This window comes from Sinohyriopsis cumingii, chromosome 3, assembly GCF_028554795.1.
Source record: "Sinohyriopsis cumingii isolate HCF-2022 chromosome 3, ASM2855479v2, whole genome shotgun sequence".
Classification (NCBI taxonomy): domain Eukaryota; kingdom Metazoa; phylum Mollusca; class Bivalvia; order Unionida; family Unionidae; genus Sinohyriopsis; species Sinohyriopsis cumingii.
In genome coordinates, this window is record NC_142963.1 from 64,826,624 (window position 1) to 64,851,632 (window position 25,009).

General features: G+C 34.9%; 1 protein-coding gene across 1 annotated transcript in view; it reads right to left on the reverse strand.

Moving 5' to 3' along the window:
• Window positions 1-25,009, reverse strand: part of LOC149803001 (uncharacterized) — a 326,500-nt gene that overhangs the window by 176,050 nt on the left and 125,441 nt on the right. Inside the window, exons 19-22 of the mRNA XM_089953863.1 lie at window positions 22,017-22,157; window positions 15,714-15,854; window positions 14,311-14,451; window positions 7,401-7,544 (exon numbers count right to left, since the gene is read on the reverse strand). Of these exons, the coding sequence (XP_089809989.1) occupies window positions 7,401-7,544; window positions 14,311-14,451; window positions 15,714-15,854; window positions 22,017-22,157 (567 nt within the window). The remainder of the gene's footprint in view (window positions 1-7,400; window positions 7,545-14,310; window positions 14,452-15,713; window positions 15,855-22,016; window positions 22,158-25,009) is intronic.

Consider the following 25,009-nt stretch of genomic DNA (forward strand, 5'->3'; position numbering starts at 1 on the left):
GAGTGATCATGTTGCAGAATGAATCATGTTAGCTTCACAATGCCTTATCCAGAGTATGAAGAAAAGCCATCAATGACGTTTAGAAAAAAAATAAGTAAACAAGAAAACCAAGTTGGCTTGATATTACTCAAATGTCTGACACCTGCCCAATAGTCAAATACAGAATCAGAAATGGGCAAAAACAAATCTGGAGAATTATGATGTTTTGTGCAGAAATTTCTTCCAATGTTGTTCACTATATGTGTTGTGAAAAAAAGTTTCAAAATTTCACAAGTTTGTATAGCTGAATCCATATTTGATTGTTAAATGCTCATACAGATGATGGAAAAGTCAGTTCAAGTCATAACAAATCAAGAGATTTCCGAAATTTGGTCAGAAGTTTTTAGCATGCAAATGGGCAAAAATTACAACTACTGAACAAATGTAGGTTTTTTTAAAAATTAAAATGTGCACATTATTTCATCAATCAGTCCTTTCACAGTAACTTTTTGCCATTCATACTATATTTATATATACCACAATGGGATGGGAGGATGACAAGAGTGGCTTGCGTGGTGATTTTATTTTAAGTGATAATGAGTTGCACAGTTCGTCAACCTCACTCTTTCACCTAAAACCATCTGGTTCAGAATCCATCCCAGCTCAAGTCTACAAGGAAGGGGGCACAGCTCTGATAGAAAGGCTCCACCAACTGTTTTTACTGATGAGGCAGCAAGAGATGATCCCCCAGGAATTCAAAGACACTTCCATAGTCCATCTGTATAAGCACAAAGGGAACCGCCAGGACTGCGACAACCACAGGGGTATATCCTTGCTTTCAACTGCAGGAAAGATACTCACCAGAATCCTACTGAAACACCTCACTACGCACCTTGATCAGGGACTCCTGCCAGAAAGCCAGTGTGGATTCCGAAAAGATTGTGGGACCATCGACATCGTGTTTGCTATGAGGCAGCTACAACAGAAATGTCAAGAGCAAAACGCCAACCTCTTCTCCATCTACATCAACTTGACAAAGGCCTTTGATAATGTCAGCAGAGAAGGCTTGTGGAAGGTAATGGCCAAGTATGGATGCCCAAGAAAATTTATATCCATGGTGGAGCATTTCCATGACGGCATGCAGGCACGAGTCCAGGAAAATGGAGAGACATCTGAGCCATTACTAGTAACCAATGGCATCAAGCAGGGTTGTGTTCTAGCACCGACGCTGTTCAGTCTATTGTTCTCCGGCATGTTGAACAATGCTTTCACAGACAGAGATGTTGGATTCTGTATCAGGTACCATACAGATGGAAAACTGTTCAACCCCAGGAGTCTTAAAGTGAAAACCAAATTAGGACAGACACCATAAGGGAATTCGTATTTGCTGATGACTGTGCCCTCAACGCTGGCTCAAAAGCCAACCTGCAATGCAATGTTGACAAGTTCTCCAGCTCCTACAAAGCTTCTGTCTCACCATCAGTACCGAAAAGACTGAAGCCCTGCATCAGCCCGCTCCTGAAAAGCCCTATGTTGAGCCCAATATCACCGTCAATGGCCAAAAACTCAACGTAGTGAACCGCTTCACCTACCTTGGCAGCACACTGTCACAGAGTGTCACTATTGATGATGAAGTGAACCTCCGCACTGCCAGAGCCAGCTCAACTTTCGGCTGACTGTATGCCAACATCTGGAATAGAAGAGGCATCAGCATTAAGACCAAACTAAAGGTCTACAGGGCAGCTGTGCTCCCCACACTACTTTATGCATGTGAAACATGGATGGTGTACCAATGCCATGCCAGAAACGTGAACCACTTTCAACCCACAAGTCTCAGCAAAATCCTCAACATCAAGTGGCAGGACAAGGTTCCAGACACTGAGGTACTTGCCCAAGCAGTCTACCCAGCATCCACACCATCTTGACGCAGTCCCAGCTATGCTGGGTGAGATATGTTGTATGCATGCCAGGCCACTGGCTGCCTAAGAGACTCTTCTATGGTGAGCTACAGAAAGGAAAGCGATCCTACGGAGGTCAGAAGAAACCCTTCAAAGACAATCTGAAAGCTGCATTGAAAGCGTTCAACAAATACCCTGATTTCCAGGGCAAACAGCAAGCAATTGAGTCACATGGTATTCCTCTGTGAACAAAGGCTCAAGTTGTGCGAATCTAGCAGGACAGCAGCTGCAGAGCTGAAGAGGCAAGCCAGAAAAGCGCGTGCCATCAACTCTCCTGGAGATATCCCACTTATCCCTTGTCCCTTAGGCAAACAAAAATTTTGTGCAAGGATTGGCCTCATCAGCCATCAGCGCATGCACAGAACAGAACCTGCCCCTCCAACCCTCGGATGACTAGAGTGGTCCTCATCGACTCAATGGACGAAAAACAACATATATACCACAAGCATTTTAAGCATTTCTTTGGAGATTACTGCCTGGATTATATTGGCAGTCCTCATCTTTATTTATCTTAATACTTAAGAGAGGATATACTTTTACTGCACCCAGGTTTCCTCTCGAGTCTGCCTGAATCTTCTCAGAACGGAAATTGTCCTTTCAGTGTCTACATTGGAATGTAGCAATGTTAGTACAACTCTACTGAATCCGTCAAATTGAAATTTTGTTGTGTCTGGGGGTAGATTCAGATTGCTGCATGCCTGACAGAAATGCTCAAGATTGATACTGTCTGTTTCAAAAGTTGTTTTAATGTCAGTAGGAATCTCCACATGAAGTATGAACTCATACAATATACCATCACATGCTTTATAACGTTAGGCCTTATTTGCAGACACTTTTGTTGTCATCATTATGATCACCATCATCACTCTTTAATAATCAAATCTGGAAAACAAATATTACTTGCTAGTATTATTGATGAATACAGAGTCCTCAGTTATCCCAGGAATTAAGGATTACAATAATGGCAGTTAATGACATGTACTTTAGTCTGATTTACATTCATGTTTATGAAGGATTAAATCAAGGTAAGTGATATTTGTATCAATTTTGTGATGAGGTCATTCATAGCAGTGTCAAATGCAATTTTGCCAAAAAATTGTGGTTGTTCACAACAGTGTTTTTATAATACATTATTCACATTATTATTATTATTATTAACTTAAGATTATTATTTCTTATGAACAATAAAATAGTCACAATGTATTTTTTGTCCACTTCCATGAGAATTGTTGTGCTATTCCTGAGTCTGGGAATGTTATTTAGACTAGATCTGAATAATAATCTGCAATAAGAAAATGGGGATTATGTTTGGCTATATAGTTGGCAAAGAGTGTATCAACATTTTTAACTTTATCCATGTTTGATGCAGATTCTGTGAACATGGATTTTAGTGATGGTGTATTTGTTGTCACAGTTAATATGTTTTTATGAGATGGGGTTTCTGCAGGATGAGTAATGCCATTCTTGCCGCTATAACTGACTTTAAAATTAGCTTTATAGGAAGAGCATAATGGATATTCATATCCCTCTGAACTTGATTGCAACCAATGAAATTCCCATTTCCATCTGTTGGTGAATTTTCTGTGATATATCATTTGCTTGGATTTTTGTGTTTTGGCATTGGTAGGTAATCTTCTCCAACTTACATTGGATCATATATAACATGGACTCTATTCCGTCTTGATAGTTTTAAGCACTGAAGCGGAACATACCTTGCACAGAGAATCACAGTAATGTTTATTGTTTTGTGCTCAGTGGAATTATTAGTGCAAACTTGAAAACCCTGCATCCCATGAAGACTTCTGTAAATTTGATCAAATTCTGAAGACTGGTGTTTGAAGTAATTTAAAGGGTTTTCTGTTGTTAGTAACAGTGGCCATATTTAATCATAAATCAGCAATATCTGTATAAGTCTGAAAACCTTTATGCCATTGTTTATTTCTTCGGGGTTGGGTGGGTGTCAAATTTTCATTAGCAGTTACTAAGCAGAAGTCATTTAATTTTTTTTTTTAATTTTTAGTAACAGTGGTTATACTTGTTAGTAGATCAGCAAAATTTGTCAAATTTTGTGGAGCAGTTTTCAAAAGTCACTGAAACATTTTTCTGATATTAGTAATGGTGGTGATGTTTGATGGCGGATTGGAATCATTTGTAAACCTGAGGAATGGCAAGCAATTTGTTCACATAAATATACCCCTATTGTTCCTGCATCCTACCCCTACTCCATCATGGAGATGAATCTACAGTAAAACAAAAAGGGCACATCTCTTGCAAAAATAGTGAGTTAAATGACTTATCAACATGCACATGTTTTGATGACAACCATAATATGTACCAAGTTTTAAGGTAATCCACTACAAACTGCAAGAGAAGTTGTATTCACAAATTTCTGTCATATATTGCATCCATCTTCAAGTCAAAATGGACAATAACCTTTACAAAACTCAAGGTATCACAAAGATTTGGCAGTATGCAAATCTTTAAATGATGACTATAATATTTTATGTTTCACAGCAATCCGAAAATAACCTATAAAACAAGTTACTTTCAAAAGATTCTGTCTTAAACTATAGTCAGCTGCAGAAGAAAAATGACAGCATGAACAAAAATTGTGGGAGGAAAATGATTTGACAGTACTTGCATCTTCAAGCAATGCTGGTAATATTTACCAACTTTCAAGGCAATCTGTCAAAAACTATGAAACTAGTTGTGCCAATAAGATTGCATCATAAACTAAGATGCAAGACAAAAAGGCAAATAACAGCAGTAAAAATTTTGCATGAGCAAAGCAATTTGCTGACATGGGCATCTTCTGGTGGTAACCATAATATTTACCAATTTTCATGGCAATCCAACAGAACCTGTGCAACTAATTGTGCTAGCAAAATTGTGTCTTACCCTGCATTAGGCTACCATACACAAAGGGCAATACCTTTAACAAATAATTGTGGCAGCAAAGTGATTTGTACACATGTGCATCTTCTGATGATGACCGTAATATATAAGTGCTTTCATGACAATCCAAGAAAAGTGAGAATAATTGCACTAAAGATGAGATTGTGTCAGACACTGCATTAGGCTACACAACAAGAAGGGCAATACTGATAACAAAAGTTGTGAGAGCAAATGACTGGTTGACATGCACATCTGCAGGTGATACTTGCAAAATCTCATGGCATTCAATCAAAAAGCATGTGGCTAACAGGGAAACAAGATCATAAGACTGTTTCTGATGGAGGACAGGTGAAACAATTGATGGATAGATACAGGGATATATAATTTGGTGAAATTCTGTTGAGTAGGTTTTGAGAACAAGTCATTTCAAGGATTATCTATTGTTTTGTAATAGTGGCCATATTTGATAGTGGATTAGCATAATGTTTAAGAAACTTAACACCATCTATATGTCAGGATGCTTTCTGTCAAATTTGGCCAAATTGTATGAAGTTTTTGGAGAAATCCTTTAATGGTCTGATTATTTTTAGTAGCATCAAATAAAAATCCTTTAATGGTTTGACTATTTTTAGTAACATGAATCATATTTGATGGTAGATTGGCATCACTGCTATAAATCTGCATGTCTTCTGTATCAGGATTCTTTTCTGACTAGCTTGGTCACATTGAGAAACTTAAAATTTCTTGTTTACAAATTTTTCTATTTTGAGTAAATGTGGCCATATTTCATTTCCCCTATAAGTGCCTTAGGATCCCATAAGATGGAATTGGTCACGTGATGAGTCAGTGAATGATAGAGCATCAAGTCAGCATTGAGTTGTCTTCTAGAGTTTTAAATTTTTGTGATCCCAGTATTTTTTGGCAGAATTTAATGAAAATTTGTAGTCAGCATGGGCTGCAAACTTCCTCTAGTGGTTTAAAGTCCTCTTCCAGTCATCACTGTTCTGCACTTAATTGTTTTATCATTTTTGAGTGCTGTGTCCCTTGTACAGTTTTGCAGAATGGCAGAATCGGACAAAGGAATTCTGTCAATAAGGGAAATGGACTGTTGTAAGAAATATTGCAAAACAGAGCCAAGCAACATCTAGCTGATAAGACCAAAGACGTCTCAAACACTGTTGCAACAAAATGGAATGATCTGAATGGGGGAACAATAGTGCAAAATGATAGACCTGTAGTGGCATCAAAATCAAGGAGAAAACCTGAATCTATGGATAAAGGGGCTGCAACAAGTTCAATACGTGAATTTTTCTATTCTGAGTAAATGTGGTCATATTTGATCGCAGATAGGCATCATTTGCATAAACTTGAACACCATCTATGGTCAAACTCTGCGGAGCAATTTGTAAGTCACTTAAAGTTTTTTCTACTGTTAGCAATTATGCAGCCATAACTGATGCTTTCTATCAAACTTGGGTTGAATTCTATTTAATGGTTTATAAAAATTTTAAACAAAGGTTTAGTAATGGTGTTTATCTTGGATGATATATCACTATCCACTGAACAAATCTGCAATGATTAATTGCCAGAATAGTCCTTGTAAAATTATGTCAATCTGTTTAAGCAGTATTTTAGACGAAGCAAATAATGATTGTGAACATGTGACACATAATGGATGATGGAAAGTACCATAAAAATCATTGTAGTGTGATGACAGAATATTGTGTCTGTCAAATTTCAGGGCATTTATTCAAACATGTGAATGGTTAAACACACAAGACTTGACTTAAATACAGTATATATTTTCAACAAATGGTGTAACAATCCAAAATGCATCAAAGCATGATGAAAGAATGAGATGTGTTTGTTGACCTCAAGTTAATAATTGAAGGCAATCCATTAAAAGTTGCACAGACAAAAAGTACCATGTAGAGTGTATGTATGTATGTATGTATGTGTATATATATATATATATATATATATATATATATATATATATATATATATATATATATATATATATATATATATATATATCATCAAACAGGGTATATCTCTGTAAAAATGCATTAAAGCATAAATATGGAATGTTATGAACATGCTGACTTCATGTCCATAATATCTGCCAAATTTCAAGGCAATTCATTAAAAGCAGTAGGATTCATAACATACACCGGAATTACCATATAACAGTACATAAATTTAACATCAAGAAAGGGGTACAACTCATCTGAGCATGCAGACAGAATGCTATTATATGCATGTTTATCCCATGTCAAGTTTCAACATCGTCCATGTAAAGATTGGGAGGGTGGGGGGTAGTTGCACAGAAATTTCATTTAAAAAACATTAGAATTTCAGGATGTATGTACATGAATGTTATATCTCACTGTCAAAGTTGTGGCTAGGTACTAAAATAATGCCACAATCTGCATATATAGTTGAAAAATATCAAGCCAGTAACTGAGAGTAAAGTACTCAAATAATAGCATATAAGGACTTTACTATATGTGTCATGTAGAAACTTGTATGTTACTGTAAAGATTCAAGCTGACAGAGCCTATTTACCTGTTTTACACAACTTGGTGTGATAATATCCTATAGCACACAAATTATCTGGACAGCCACCATCAACAGGATTGCAAATGGCTTCATTCATACAGGATCCACAAATGGAAAGACATCCATCACCATACATTCCAGCAGAGCATCCTGAAATAGAGACAACAAGCCAACATGGGAGAAAGAAATTCTCTGGAACTAGAAATGTGTTCATTGAACATGAAATTCTTGTTAACCCTCTTTTTGTATCACTCTGCAGTCAAATGTGAATGAGAAACTGACCCTAAATACAAAAAATTGAAAAAAGTCAAAGACCTGTGAAATTTAGTTACTGTTATCTAGGTTTTTTATTTAAATCTGCAACATATGACATTGCAGCTAGCAATTAATGTTTCTTTTTTTGTGGTTCCGCTTATGTTTTGAAGAATTATTCACCAATGCGAGTTTAAAAAATAATGCTAAAATGCTTACCAAACTAAATTTAACTTTCTTGATGCCTGGCATGTTGAAATTTGTAGGCAATTCTCAGAATTAAAATATTAAAAGTTGACCTATTATAAATCTACATGTACGGAAACTGAAATCACATTATAGTATCATGGAGGTAAAAGAAATATACCAATATACCATATACATAAACATGCCAAAAATTATTCAAAGAAATTAGATTACCATATACACTCATGTATAAGCCAATTTGTGTATAAGCTGCCCCCCCAAACTGAATAGTTATAAAACTAAAGAGTACATGACCCATGTATAAGCCAACCCACAATTCCCTGACATGCGATATGTTCTAAATGCATTTATTTAGGCAAACTTATCTTAACAAAAATTATTAAAAAGAAATGGTATAAACTTGTTTGAAAAGTTATTTATTTTTGTTTTCTTATTGTTTCTGCCTATTTTAGATTTGTGTACAACTTAATCGAACAATGACAAGAAATGAGCATTCGTGAGTTGCTGTAACACTGCCTCTCCCATTTGACTCAATTATGGTTTGTTTATGCATTATTGCATTGGACATTTTATATCAGTGTACCAGTAATTATGTTTTTATTTTGCCTTTAAATTGTAAATACCTAACTTATTAAAATGTGATCCCAGAATGACAACATAATGAGCAACAACACGGTTTGATTCATTGCTCGCAATTAGGCCACAAAATGTATTTACATATGGCGCCACCTCATCTACATTGTAGGTTTAAACATCCACTGAATAAAGTACATTCCACTGAATGAAGTACATCCCTTGGAGTCGAATCATGGGCACCACTGCACTGAACCTTAATGATATCTCCAAAATACAATAACAAAGTTTCAGAAATAATGCTTCAAAAATTATGCTAATGCCATAAAAGCTGAGTTGTAGTTTGCTTTTGATATAAGCGACCTTATAGCATACCTGTCAACTCTCATGCTGAGCGGGAAAAAAAAAAAAAGAAGAAAATCCCAATTTTTAGGGTTGTTCCACGCCCACATTCTGATTTCATAATATCTGCGAATTTCATGCATATTGAACCCGTAAAATTGGTCAATAATGAGTGAAAACAAGGTTTTAAAAATGCCATGAAAAACCTCCCAATTTTAGATTCCATACATCCAATCTCCCTATTTTTTTTATTCAGTCTCCCTACTTGGATTTTGAAAAGTTTACAGGTACGTTTTATAAAACTATGGTAATCATGCTAATATTATGTAATGAAAGGTAATTATACATCAATGTACTGGTATAGTTGCTGGTCAAAATTCCCTCTTAACACAAGCCAGTTTCAGGGTTTTAATGATTAACTGGCCTGTATTGCCATCGGAAAACGAAAGACAAATCAGGCCAACTATCAATAAAGGAGACACAGAAATGTTCAAGCTTTCCATTGTGTTGAAAGCTACGATGTTGTTCAGCCAAAACACAAAACTAAAGTAGACTGGTGAAGATCTTAGTTGATTATAATGAGAATTTTAGCCTTTATTATTACCACTCTTTGTGAACATCCAAGTCATGCTTGTTATGTGCCTTGTACAATTAAACATGCGTACATTTTCAAAAGTATTATCTCAGTTTGTAGGATCGCTTATATCACTGAAAATGAGTAACTTGTGAGCGCGTGATTCAGTGTAAATGAAACAGTTAATATGGACTAGCTGAAATGTTATTTGGTAGAATGCAATTTGGTCAAAACAATGAATAAAGCAAACTATGCATCTAATATGTTTAGTAATAAATAAGGATTTAAGCGATGCTATGCACACTTTGCACTGTGTAAGTACTGTACATTATAGTTCAACCTAGTCTCCCGGGTAAACTCATCCGGCCTGCGAATTATGAAGTTTATATTAAACCTTTATTTAATTTCATGTTGGAGAACACAGAAAATATGCACATGCAAAATAATAACAAAATCAATCACAGTGCTTTATCACAGTTTAATAAGTGTCTGGACACTGAAAATGTTTTTTTTTTTTTACATGCATATGTCTTAGGACACTGATAAGCCGACCCTCCATTCTTCCAGGGCTTTATTTTATCCTAAATTATTCATCTTATACGCGAGTATATATGGTACTTTTTTTTTGGTGTCAATAACAAAACACTTCAACAATCAGAAAACAGGAAACTGTGTACATAATTTTTTAACAATAATGAAAAAACATCTGATTTAAAAAAAAATTAAACTTAAATCATTATAGGTTACTGCATTTGTATGGGAAAATATGAACAAGTTTTTTAAATGAAAATACTGCACAACCTTGGGAGTGCAGTATATCTATCTGACAAAACGAGTTCATATTTTCCCATACAAATGCAGTAACCTTTTTATTATATGCTCATTTTTTTATTCTACCTAATGCTTAATTACATTAGGAAAATACACTACAAGAAACAAAATAACTGAATGTATGCCGTATTGCAAACTAAATCATCATTACACAACAACATTATTACTGCGCACATAACTCTGCCCAGATAAATTTGAACTTAGTCGTGCGCTCTACATAACTTTTGAAAGAAAATGGCGTGTCTAGTTAAAATTGAAATTTGGAGTCATATTATGAATGAATGCGCATTGCATTGCAACATCTTTTCCATTTGATCTGGAATGAATAGATTCTGGTATTTTTTTCGATTCTACAAATTTCATGATTATGGACTGGATTTATATGTGACAAATCCACATGAAATACATTGGACTGAAGAAGCGATGGAGAAGCGTGTTGACATCTGCAAATGTATTTCTGTCATTGAATGTTTGAAATCATAATGAGGGAAAAATATGAAGTCTTTCAATTGCAAGTATCAAAAAGACGCTATGGAATTTAATGCTTATTTCATTTTGAGTGCAGTAAGGAGGATGTAACTGCACTTAGATTTGAAATTACAGCACAATTTTGAAATGTGTAATCAAGACTGAGAACCTATGACATGGCTCATGTAATTCGGATTTGCAGAATTAAGAAAGTACATTTTGAGGAAATTCAGCATGCAAAACTGTAAGTATATTTTTTTGCCATTCTTATCACCAGCTAAAGAAGACAGTATATGTGCCTTGTCACTTGTTGTTATTTGTAAGGACCCTTCTTGTGTCTGTTGTAAAGCTAGCCTTAATCCGAAACATTGTGCCAAAAAAGTTAACGCAGAATGTGCCAAAGCAGCTGGTATGTGGCAGTCCATGAAACATCTGCTTTACTTCATTCAGAAACAAATTTAAACAACCACAATGTAAAGCGCCTACTATGCGAGTGTACACGATTTGTTTACAAATCAAAAGTACTGGTGTCTGTGTCCATTGTTTGTTTACAAAAGAAAGTAGTTCCTCTATGCACGTGAATGCAATATGTGCATTTGCATGCAAGTTCAGTATCGGGGAATATTGCATGATTCTGACAATGTAAAGTTAATGGAGTAATAAAATGAGTATATAATAATATAGTTTATTTTAATGAGATTTAGTGAGTACAAAAATAGGTTTAGAGTCTCAATTTATTTTCAGAATATATAGTGTATAATGTTATATTTTAAAGTAATTAACAAGCACTTAGATTAAGACAGACACTACAATGAAATTAAAACATTTGATATTGCTACATCTAAATACTACATTTTCATGGCATATTTCAGATTTAGATTGGGAACTCTGTGTTTAGCAGCTTGCAAACAAACCCAAGTTTTTCTGATTTCTCAGTGCCAAGCCTGTCCCTGAATTTAGAATGAACAAATCCAAATACAGAAAATAGGTGTTCAACATCAGTACTAGTGTTGTTGTTGTTGTTGTAGGGTTTAACGCCATTTTTCAGCACAAGATAGGCTATACATGGCGGCCAGTATTAATGGTGGAGGAAGAACCAGGGAAATCCCCAGAAAGAACCACCGACCCTCGAGAAGCTACTGGCAAGCTTTCTCACATACCCACATTGGCCGAACAGTACTAGTGATGACTGCTTACAATAACTGATTTCTCAGTTCCATAATATTATTGTCAAAGTTTTTTTTATTGAGATTTCAACCAGGCAATGGGAGACACATCCTTTGAAAGTGCAGGCTTGAGAGGTTTGGCTTGGGCTCTTGGGTTTACCACTTATGACAGGCAGGTCAGATTATGCTGACTTCAGTATCCCATAGCACAGTCTATTTCCAATCAGGAACAGTATTCCAGCATACATCTTGTGGAAGAACAAGCCACTAATAAATGTTCAAACTTCAAATGCACAATTACAATTAGCTGAGCAGATCATATCATCCTACTTGTATTTATTTAGAAATCAGATTTATATTTTGACTGTTTTGATAATTTAATGTACAAACACACAATTACAATTAGTTTAACAGATCCATTACATGTGTTTATTTAGACACATTCTGAATGTAAGACATTCTAATGCTCTTTACTAATGCATGATTTAGGTCACAAAATTTGTGTGCTTTGTCATCATATGGAAAAAAAAATTATCAGGTGATGTGAATAAACCATTAATTTAAGTTATTTCTGATCATTTCCATATGATTTATTACTTTTTTCTATGATCATAAACATAGCAGTATTAAGCTGAGATCAGATTAATTATAAACAATTATCAAATTTTGATTGTTAATGTTGGGACCATAATTGAGGCTGTTACAACTCGCTCAGTAAGATCACTTTGTACAATAAAAACACTTATCCCCAGCTGAAATTGACACAGTTGTTTGCCCTAAGCCATGAATGCCCATTACATTTAATATACTGTGTGACACAAGTAATATTACTGATTCTGGAGCATTTTCAATTTTTTGTTGTTCATTATGTCATACCTAAATGAATGTCCGATGTCTTTTTTTTAGGCTTTCGGCACTGGTGTGTTCAGTGTTCTCATGTACCCTCCACAAATGACTGCGGCTAAGTGGAATCATATTTTCTGCTGAAAAATCAAGATTCACCCACTTCCCTTCATCCTCAAAAAACACCTATTTCAAGCTGGAATGCACATTCTATTTTATAAAAATAATTGTATTTCCTGTTTCTTGTATGGAATCCACAACCATATTTTGCATGTACAGTTTCCAAAGCTTGTATTTCCAATGCTCCACTCTTTGTGGATTTGTTAGGATGTCCATTCAACAAGAGCTTAGTTTATCAGTTATTAATTATACATTTTGCAGAATTTTAACATCTTTATATTTTATCTTGTACTTATTTTAACATTTTTGGGAGGAACGGTTTATCTCCTAAATTTATGTGCAATCAATTTTACATTTGTCAAACTTAACCTTTTATTGTCACTACATAGCCACATTTGTGTGCAGGTGCCATAAAACACTACATACGTATTGTATCCGTCTTATCTTAGACAAATGTTAATTCAACTTGGATACGTGCAGCATATCTGGACACTCATTCACACAGGGGCAGCCACTACTGCAGTGATTTCTAGTTTAGAGATTATTTTATTATGACTATATGATGATAATCATATATCTGTTACAGGTATTATATTTAGATACACAATCACGTTATTTGTCTTTATGGATTTTTCAACACTGGATATGTCTCGAGCTGGAGTACATCATTTATATTCATTCATTTTTAGACACTGGAACCGTATATCCATTTGCTGAGACTGCTTTTTATTAAATGTACTATCACTTGTTTACGGATGATGTATAATTTTTGTTGCCTTGAAAATACTCATCTTTGAATTTCTTGCACATTTCCATGGCTAACAGGACTTGCATGACGATTTCATTAAATGTGCAATTCACACTCTTCTTTTGGTTATCTTTGAATCATACCAGGTAAACCCATTACATATTTTCATATTCTCTCTGGGGATTTCATGTGATTTTTTCATTTGGTCTTATTTTGCTCCCAATCTGGATACTTATTTACCCACTAAGTGAGTAAACTAAAACATACCTTGATTTACTTTTGGTTTTCAAATGCTTTATGATCAAGAACATCTTTGTTTCTTCAGCTTCTGGCATCAGCTGAGCCCTCAAGTAGGTATTATGCCGGGATCACCCCAGGTTAGTAGAATATTAGGATAAGGGGTACAGTAAGGCTGGGATCGACCCATCTTCAGCCAAGGATCATCCTTGGGCTCTAGAGAAACTTACTTTTATCTTCATGTGACTAATCCCCAAATAGAAGCTAAATTTATTGTATTATGTATTATGTTATTTTGGTGACAGTTTTATGGCATTTTCTTGAGAAAGGTTGTGCCAAACTTGAGGTTAACCACTGTGATAAAGATGGTTCATGATGCAGAGAACTTGACATTATTATTTACATAATTATGATATAATAGGTCTGTTGGAGACACAGGTTTTTAATGTAAAATAGCACTTTATATAAAAGATCACAGATACATAAAGTAGAAATACTTTCTAGAACTGATTTTGCATACAAATCATATATATGTATGATGCATTTGAAACCTACCAACATCACAGAGCTCAGTTAAGAAGCCAGGAGAACATAAACCTTTTGGACAAGTTCCATCAACTGAGTTACATGCAACTCCATCTTTACAGAATCCACATATGTTTACACATTTGTCTCCATAAAATCCATCCTCACATCCTGCAGTAGAGAACAATGAAATGAAAGATTATCTTTTGAATAAAGAAAGAGGTAAACAATGACAATTTATATAAACAATTTATTTAACTGTCACTCTTCTCTTGCCAGTAAGAGCCTGGTTAGTGCAGATGGAAAACATTTTTATGGATGGGACAGGGCGATATTACAATGTACTGAATGGTGGATCAGTACCATTTATGTACCAAGACCCAATGAACCTGAAATCAATTTCTGGCTGAGATCCACCTAATAATGCTAGAGCAGACTCCAAAGTGATCTGGGTTTATAGAATCTTTTCTATCAAAATATCTTTGTATTTTGCTGAATGGTTTGGAGAAAACGTTATTTTGAGGTTTCATCTATTTTTATTATCTGCAGCCTTATAGTGGTGGATTTAAATCAATTATATATCAAATTAAAATGTTTTCAGTGGTTGATACTTAGTTCAAATTCCATCAATTCTTTTAAGGTTTTTTTGAAATTGATCATTAACACAAAATTAAAGGCCTTTATGCCATGTGGCTTTGTTTAATTTGGTAAAATTCCGTTCAGCACTTTTGACAAGTTCCTTGAACAGTTTTCTATACTTAGAAATGAGAGCCATGATATTAGATAGCAGATTGGTATCAACTATACAAATCTGAAGGGTGTTGAGATCAGAATGTTCATTGCCAAATTTGGGTGAACTGTGTCTGGTTTCGAGAGGCTGAAAACATGGACTGACAATGCAGAGTGGGTGCAGTGTCCTATCACAAGTTCATATGCCATGCCAATTAGCTATGAGATATACTTAGATAAAGTTTAATTGCAATATTTTCAATGGTTCAAAAGTTATACTCTAGACAAGAATACATATCACAGAATTACATTTTCCTTAGCCATAAATCTGATGTTCAGACAGGGGAATGTCTATGATACACAACACACCATCTTGGCACAATAAATACTTGTGTAACGTTTCATAAAAGTCTCTTCAACTTTTGCAAAGTTATAAGCTCAGCAAGAAAATGCTAATGGATGGATGGACAACAACATAACATAATTTACAAAAATTCAGACCAACACATATTAAGTGAGTATTCCATATGAATAATATTGGTATACAGCATTTTAGCTAAGAACAATTCAACAGAATAAGTACAGACTTCAGAATAAAATCTACAAACATGGAAAACTGATTGATTTTCAATGCTTTAAGGTGATTCTACGTTAAGTTCTTTCCTTTTGTTTTAAAAAAGAAACAAGACAACAAACAAGGTTACCGATATCACAGTAAGGGGGCTGAAATCCTGGATGACATAGGAAATCTGGGCAGGTTCCGTTTTGCTTATAACACAAGGTTCCATTATGACATCGTCCACATTGACCTGTGCACAGTAAACCGTATGTCCCATCAGCACAATCTGTAATGCAAAAATGAATATGTAAAATGATTTCATACTGCTTCTGAAAATGATACTGTAGCTCTCAAATATATAAATGTATTGTGTTGTCTGCAAAAATGTCACTATGGCCTTAGTGATAGACTACCAAGCAACCTTAGTGAAATTGACCATGGCCACTGATCTTTACATCTATAAATCCCTATAGATATTTTGCATCTGAGGGTAAACTTTCAATGACTGAACGCAATACATCTGATGGTAAACTTTCAGTGACTTAATGTAATCTACTCCCGTCATCAGCAGATACAACAATATTCGGTAAAAGCACAGGTGGTAAGTGAAAAGCTGACTTGGCTGACAGCGGCCTAAAAGCACACAAGAGGTATGTGAAAAAGCTCAACTGACTGACATCTGCCTAAAAGACAAAAGAACAGCTGGTTAAAAAGTCTGGTAAGGTATATAATTCTGTGGAAATATCTTCTATAGCTGTTGATTATAAAGGTTATGAAAATAAATGTTTTGAGGTTTATCTAATTTTTAAATCTTCAATAATGATCTGATTGCTGATTAGCATCATTTAGTCTTGATGCCATGATGAGTCTGTCAAAGTTGGTCAAAGTCAGTTGAGCAAAGTTTTGAGCTACAGTTGTTTAAAGGAAAATGAACTACTTGTGACAAACCAGTTTTACTAAAGGCAAAATGTACAGAAAATATGACATATCTTCCCACTGGTATATACCTGCCATATTCCCAGACAGAGTTGGGGGATTGAGTTTGAGCCTCACAAAGTGTGATTAAAGGTCTGGGTGTGTGTGTGTGTCATTGTGCAAAAAAGCAGTGTCGTCCTATTGCAAAAAAGTGATCTTTTTATATATGTGGCACTCTACAGTTCCATATTTTGCATAGGGTTAGAATTTTAAAGCTGCTAAGGATAGTGTACTTTAGACTAATTCAGGCTGATTTTTTTTAGCGCAAGGGAGCAGTCATTTTAGTTAGAAGTGTGCTTAGATCATTTACAATTTCCAAAAGTACAATATCCAAATAAATGTCGGCCACATTACATCAAAGTAGCATAGATGTATGCCCACATTCTCAGCACTGTGCATGATTTTAATGCAAACAACTTCACCTTACATATGTCACTCTCTCAAAAGTACATGACAATTGGTGAGCACCCCCATAAGCCTATAGAAAATGATTGAAAATTCAAATATGAATAAAACAATTAAACTTATCTTTTTTTTTCTCAAAGCATTTAATAACCTTACAAAGAAAGAAATAGTTGGTAGACTTAACATTGTCAAATATCAAAACCATACATGTACACGTGTGCAAACACTCACATCATCACAACCACAGTGACAATAAATAAAAACATACATCAGGTTTCTTTCTTTAAAATCCACTGAATGGCAAAATATATGCTTAATTTGATGCAGTCATTGCTGCTCTCAATAGTTCAGTAGGGTTTGAAGGCAATGCAAGTTTCATTAGTGTTCTTCACTAGTGACCGAATGGTACTGTCGTCCAGTCCTGCTGGATTCTCTTAGTGAATCCTAGTCAGAATGGAGTAACTTATAAGAATGACATGGTTCCCACGCTTTTTTAAAGATAAATTTCCAGGGGTTTTCCAGGTTGAAAGTACCTTTTTCAAGGTTCACATATGACCACTACTGAATGGAACTAAAGAACATTTTAGATCATAAAACATGCATTTTCTAAATCTAAAGATGTTATCGTTCAAGACTCTCCAGAAACATCAGGTCAGAAAAGATGATCATGTACAAAACCACAAAATGTATCGCATGAAACAAGTTTGCTTATATTCCTATAAATTAGCATGGAAAGTCATTTCAATGTACAGAATAAAAATTCTAACTCTATTTTGCTGCATTATGTTGCTAAGTGAGAACAACATAATGAACATAAATTATGTTTTGTTTCCTTTCAAACATTTAATTCTAAAGAATTCTACAGCAATATATATATATATGCATTTCTTAGAAAGTAACATTTCCTATTACAGTATGAAAAAAATAAAAATAAAAGCAAATAATTAAAATTTTGCCTTGTAAAGAAAAGAGTTTAACCCTGAATTTATCTGTGACAATAAAATCCCAAACAAAATTTTTCAAACAAAGTAATCTCCTTAAGATGATCTGGTTAAAAATCCATCATTTAAAAAACATTTTCAAAAGGGTTGATTTAAATTTTGTCAAAAGACCTTCAAAATTATATACTGTTGTATAAACAAGGACTGAATTTTATGAAAATACAACTTGTCTTCTTGTACTTCGTTAAACCAGGCCAAAAACATGTATCGATACAGGAGCTCGTATTGTTTTTTAATATAAGCAATGCTGTCAGTCATTTCTGCGCATCTAAGGTTTCCGTCTCCAATACTGAAGTAAAACGCATGCCAAATTTGACTGATTGACGAAAATAAAATACTGTAATGCTTACCATTTGAAAAGAGGCAATTGACACCACAATATTCTGTTCAAAATAATATTAATTTTGGACACATGGGATATCACCACCGTGCTTTCATGACTCATGATATGTTGGCCAATTCTGCGCACAGCTTTGAAATGATGTAATGTTTATCTATCGGGCTATAGAAATGAAATACATTACTTTGGACTGTTTCTGTCTGAAGTTTGTTCGAGTAATTTGATCAGGTTTATAGCTAGTTTTAAAAAATTCAACGTAACAATGCCAATAAATGGCAAGTGATATTAAACCAACATAACCGATCTTGTAAAAAAGTTTGTAAAATTCAATATTCTATTTTTAAAAATTGAACTATTATGTGGAAGACAAACAACAATGAATAGGGTGTAATGTGTTCACAATGTATTGTTTATGGAGAAAAAATACTAAAGAATTTAGAAACAGACCATACGCCAGAAAATTTTGTGAAAATCCCGTTCTAGTGGCAAGCTGACATGTTGGGCGTGACCACAACCCTCCGCTTGATTAGACTTTTATCACGCATCTTTTATCACTTCAGAATCACAAGAAGACTGAAAAGCTTCAGATATACATTCAAAGGACAGCGATGTACCAATGCATAACTCTTAAATGACCACCGCATGAATCCAATCTGGCAAATTAACCATTATTTTCTCAGAAATGGCAAGTATTATAATCATTATGTCATTTCGCAGTCAAACAAGATGAAACTACAGCGTAGATGAAACCTGACCCAGTACTCGCCCACTGCATTACTAGTCACACGACTTCACAAATCTCAGATGAGGACATTGGAAGTCCAATATTCATGTGATATCAACAACAAACTCCTTTATAATGTTGTTGTTCAGAAATTCAATTATATTAAATGAAAGTCAGATTCTTTCTGTAAAAACCAGCAATCTGGCCAGTCTGATTTATCAAGCGGAGATCACATGTCAATGTGGTGGTCACTTGATACAACAGCACTCCAAAAGTTGTTCTATAAATATATAAATATGGAGAATTTTGTGTTCTTTTGTTTTTGTATTTTTATTACAACCAGCATAAGACTTTCATTTAATTTTTTTTTTCTTTACAACATTTGAAAAGGTGGGTTGTTAGATATGTGTACAGTACTCATGCGACTAGCATTGCAAATCGTGAGCACCCGGTCACATTTCATCAACAACGTAATTTTATCTTGTCTTTCAGCAAATTAAAGACGTAACGCTTTTATAACTTACAATTTCTGAGAAAGTAAGTAATTTTCATATCAATTTCATACATGTATCACTTGATCTAGCAACGTTTAAAGTTTGCCAGGCCATCCGGTCTAAGCGGCAATGCTTTGCCACCACCATGTTGGCCTCTTGTGATACTAGATTGGTTTTCATACCTTCCATGTAAGGAAAGATATGGATATCGAGCTGACTTTGAAATGAAAGTCTACTAGACGAATCTAATCTTCTGGGCATTTGGATTGACTCAGCATATATGTTTATTGCAAGCAACCAAATAATCCATACTGCACCCTCCAAATATTCTGGTTAGAATTCAATAAATTTAAGTCACGATCAGTTTAGTTACGATTCAATTACGTTATTGTTTTGGCATCAAGTGTTGGCAGAAAATTCGTGTGTTTTTCCTGACTTTCATCAATATCTGCAAAATTCCAGGACATTTCATGGTCAGGAAAAAAATTATCATGTCTCCCGACTTTTTCCCCGATTTCCCGGTAGCGTGGGAACCCTGGAACAATAATGTTAGCATTGTCAGAATCGTATCTGATTCAGTTTAACCATGAGATGTACTTGGATCTATAGAAAAATGAATATATATCACTTCTGGGACTACCTTTTCATTTGGGGAAGGGGGAAGAACATAGTATTTTCAAGTTCAATGGGTTCTTTACAGGTAATACAGCAGTAATAAATGCCTCTGTCCAGTTTGGGTGTCAATGTTTTATCACCACAAATCAACTGTGCAAACATAAGCTGATGCTTATTATTGACTTTCAATCAATCTATTTCTTAGCTAAATTCATCCTGATGTGCATAGGTCAATTAACAGTAGTTTAACAGGATTAAGAAATACAGTTATAATAAAGAGAATTAATCTGAATATTCAATTAAGCAATTGGAATACGCTACCACAGGAGCTGGATGTTTTATCAATAAAATATGACGATAATTTGTGACAACATGAAATAACCATAACTGTGCTATAAATATACATAGATCATATTTTACTGATTAAACATAAGACTCCTGTGATGCTATATACAGGTGGTACTCATATTTTGATGGACATTTTATACTTCGAAAAGAAAAATATAAATAAGACAATTGCAGTATGTGCAAAGAATTAAATTCTTCCCCTTGCTGCTGTGCTTAACAAAGTAAAACTCTTGTCAACTTGAAGTTTTGAAATTTATTTTTGCTCAGCTTTGCTAATAACATATTGTTTCCTGAATCACACTCTTCAAAAATGAACTGCACCTGAACACTATTCTGACAACTAAAATAATTGTGTTTTGCAGTTATATCTGCAGTAAAAATCTGACTTCAAATAAATGGTGACACCAATCACAAACTTTATTAAAGTTGGCTTCAACATTCTCATTCAATGCAGCGATGTGCAATAATATCTATTCTTCAGCATGTTTCACTGATCAATGTAATTAACTTTAGCTGACCTGGGTTGTTTTACTGTATTTCCTACATCAAGCAGTTAAATGGACTCTTCCACAGTAGATTTGAACACATCATGTCACCCAAGCTATTGTGAGCCAATTAAGTAACCTCTGAAAGGTGGCTGTTTACCTCTCACTGCCTTACCTTTTAACAGCTTGGCTGTAAGCTCCAAGGACAGGTTGAGCTGAGCTTTGAACAGGACTGTTTACTGTTCTTACATGCTATGGATTATAAGCATATATTGTAGTGGTCATGAAACATTGTTTTTTTCGTTGCTGAAAGAATTTGGAACTAAGATTCCTGAAAACTGTGCATTTTGAAACATGACTGTGTTGGAGTCCAAAATCGTGTTTTTCCTGTGACACACTGTGTTATGGCATTACATAACTAAGCATGCATCAAACTGATGCTTTCAAAGATCATTAAAAATAACTTGTCTTCTCTACAATAACCCATAAACTGAGCCTACTAAAATATTGGAATTTATTTTGTTTTGTAAAAATGGGTTGTCAAAATGTAATAAGAAAATAAAGTAATTTTTGGGGGTATATAATTCTGAATATGTGTATTGGAACTCAATGTTCTGTTAATATTTGTGCCATAAAAATGAAATCTTTCCCTGTTCATTTTCAATTCTTTAAACAATTATGATGATCTCATTTTAAATATGTGTATCTAGCCAATCTTGTCTCTGAGCTGAGACATTTTATTACATAAACAAAGGATATGTGTACTGGAACTCAATAAAAGATCAATGTTCTGTTAATATTTGTCAAATAAAAACGATATCCTTCCCTGTTCATTTTCATATTTTAAATTAATTATGTTGATCTCATTCTTAATTTGTGTGTCTAGCCAATCTTGTCTCTGAGCTGAAACATTTTATTACATTAACAAAGGAGAAAGCAAGTGCTGTGGACCCTTTGCCACTGCAAAAGAGGTATAAAGACTAACCAATTTTGTGAAGTTATGTCTGAACTCAAATCAGTGATCCAAAAATATCCAGTATGATAATAAACAAATGCCATACCTGTATCACACCGAGGGCCTGTGTAGCCAGGGTCACATCTCATATCTGGGCAAGTTCCATCAGTCTTGTTGCAAAAGGCTTTCTGAAAGCAGTGTCCACAGGGGATTTTGCAATTATCTCCATAAAAGCCATCCAGGCACTCTGAAATAATTCAGTGTTTGATAACGAACATGTGAAATATTTAAGTAGATTTAACAGTCTTTGCTTCCAAGGTAATAACAATTTTAGATTAGTGGCCTAATACTGACATGTGACCATAATTAGTTCAACTTCTATAAATCCCCCAGACGTTTAATTATGGCCATTTCTTTAAAAGGATGCAGAGGATTTCAATAAACTGCAAAGGAATTACCCGAATTAAAATGTTTTTACATGTAAACACAAATCCTCTTGCCACCAAGGGCACAATTAGTGTAGCTGAATTTTTTGAGATTGGTACTGAGGAAAATATCAGTCACTCAAGCATGAAACTGTAGTCCCAGTGACCTACTTTTAGTATGGTGGAGTTACTCTCTTTTGAGATGCCTTCTGAAGCCAAGTTTCATTAGTGCTAGTGAACAGTCATGGAAATTGATGAGGTAACAAACTAATAGCTGAAAACAGAAGTTATTTAAGTGTGAAACTAGAATCGTAATTATGCCAAAAATGTGCATTTGAACATGCAAGGAGAGAGAAGTTCAGTGCTTTTGTAGCCCTAAAAGAAGCAAGCTTATCTCCATGGGCTTTAGTACCATTAAAGATAACTGAATTTATCATCCAACATTTCAACTTACTTAAGTATGAAGGAGGACTTTCACAATGATCAACACTTACCTGTTTGGGTTCTAGTGTCTAATACAAAGTTGCACCGACATCTTTGCAAATTCAAAGTAATAAAAATGAATATTTTCATAAATGTTAAGGTGTATTTGTTTTGTCTTTACTATTGTTTAATCAAATAAATAAACACATTTTTTAGCATTATAAATGTTCACCTCTCTACTTTTCTTTATTTCTCGATCACTTTGCCCTATACTGGCAGGCAAGAGGAGTTATATCCACACATATATACACATTCATCACTAACTTGTTGCCCAACCTTGACTTCATAAGGTCTAAATCACTCACATTGTTTCCCTAAGTGGAATATTTCCTGGGTTCTGACTTGGCTGAATTCAAACAATTTGAGTCTTTGGCAGAGAGGTCTTTGTTATGACCAAAATCCTCCCTACCATAATGATGTGACTTGCCCTTAATAATAGTAATCAGAGCCAAGCTTTTCTCCTCAAACAGGAAAACACCCGCCCCAGTCAATTGTTGGGGACAGAGGCACTCAAATGGAAGATGTTTAAACTTTGTGCCAGTCCTTGAACATATGTGCAACTTCCCTTTGTAAGCCTTTAAAGCATAAGGCCTTCTAGCTCATGCAATTCCTTCCAAGAATGAAGGGTATAATTTTTTATGCTGCAAGCTAGGGTCTCTGGACAAGAATTAAGCAGGAAGAAGACTGTCAAAGAGGGAGGCCTTGAGACAGCAAGTTCATCTGCAAAGGGTGCATTAGAGGAAACCCAGCAGGATAAGAGCCACTGCTGTGTAGAGCAATCCGAGGGGTTGCAGGAACTCCCTGGTCGTATACCAAGATGATGGGGTTGAGAAAATCAATACCTAGAGGGACAAACTGATGGCTCTACTTGACAAGGCATAGGACAATATGTAACAAAAGCCATACAGTGAATGAACAGTATGGATCAAGAGCTGGACAGTATGGTCAGTAGCCAATATGGCATCAAAAGTGAAGCATGAGTAGATGATATGGACTGAAATTCAGAAAGCAAGACAGTACAGATGGCAGCCGAGAAGACATAAAAGTTTAGATGTTGCTAGACAGTATTGTGAACCAGACACCTGGATAGGTCCAGTCGGCAGCCAAGACGGAATTAAAACTGAGGTGCAGCTAGAAGGCACGACTCACTCAAGTCAATATAAACACCATGGGTCAGACTTATAGGCCCAAAAGCCTTGCTTGAACATCCGGAGAGACTTGCACCACCTGGGCTGCATAGAACTCAGTGGAAACTCTGTCCCTAAATGTCAAAATTCTCACCTAAAACAGGAAGACGGAAGGACATAGAAATGGTCTTTCAAGTCATTTATAAACCCCATGTGCCAGACTTAAGGCCTGAAGGCCATGCTTGGACAAGCTTGGGGACTTATGCCAATAGGCTGCCTATATAATATAGACAGAAAAGATGAAATTTTGTCTTTTGGGAGGGCTGTATTTGGGAGGTGGTAGGGCTTATATTCCTAATAATAATGATTGGAGAACATATTTGAAGAAGAAATAATGGGACCACCCACACAAAATTAACTAACATAAATGAGTGCAAGTATAGTTTTGATTCACGTTTATTACATGTTCTTCCAAGCTAGGATACATTAAAATTGTGTTTGGAAACGTCAGATACCGTTTAAATTGTTTAAGATACTTTTAAATGATTTACATTGCAAAGAAAAATTTATGAAGGATTAAAGTTTTTAATTTTGTTGCATAAAATCTTGACATTTGCAGTCAAAAGGAAAACAATATAAGTTTCATATCATTTTATTTTATGTTTATATTTGGTCCAGAAATGTAGTGAATAGTCTTCATATGTACCCAAATTTTTATGATAAAAAATAACACAAAGTTTGTCACAAGCACACAATTTAGCCAAACATAAATGTCTTATGGTAACAATATGTGCAGCAGTATCCTCAAGTGGTTGTTGTTTTTGTGATTTGGAAAAATATAGGAAATAAAAGTACTTTTCTTTATTTTTTTTTCATTATATTTGAGTTCAAGTGAGCTAATCATCAACATGAAATCATAGCCTCAATATCTGTTGTTTTCTGAAATAAAAGTAAACATTTTCTAATGAGACAAATCTAGCTTTGTTCTGAATCAATAGCACAAGAATTGCATCCACATTCGCATGAAAAACAAGCAGTGATATAATAGAACAACAACAACAATT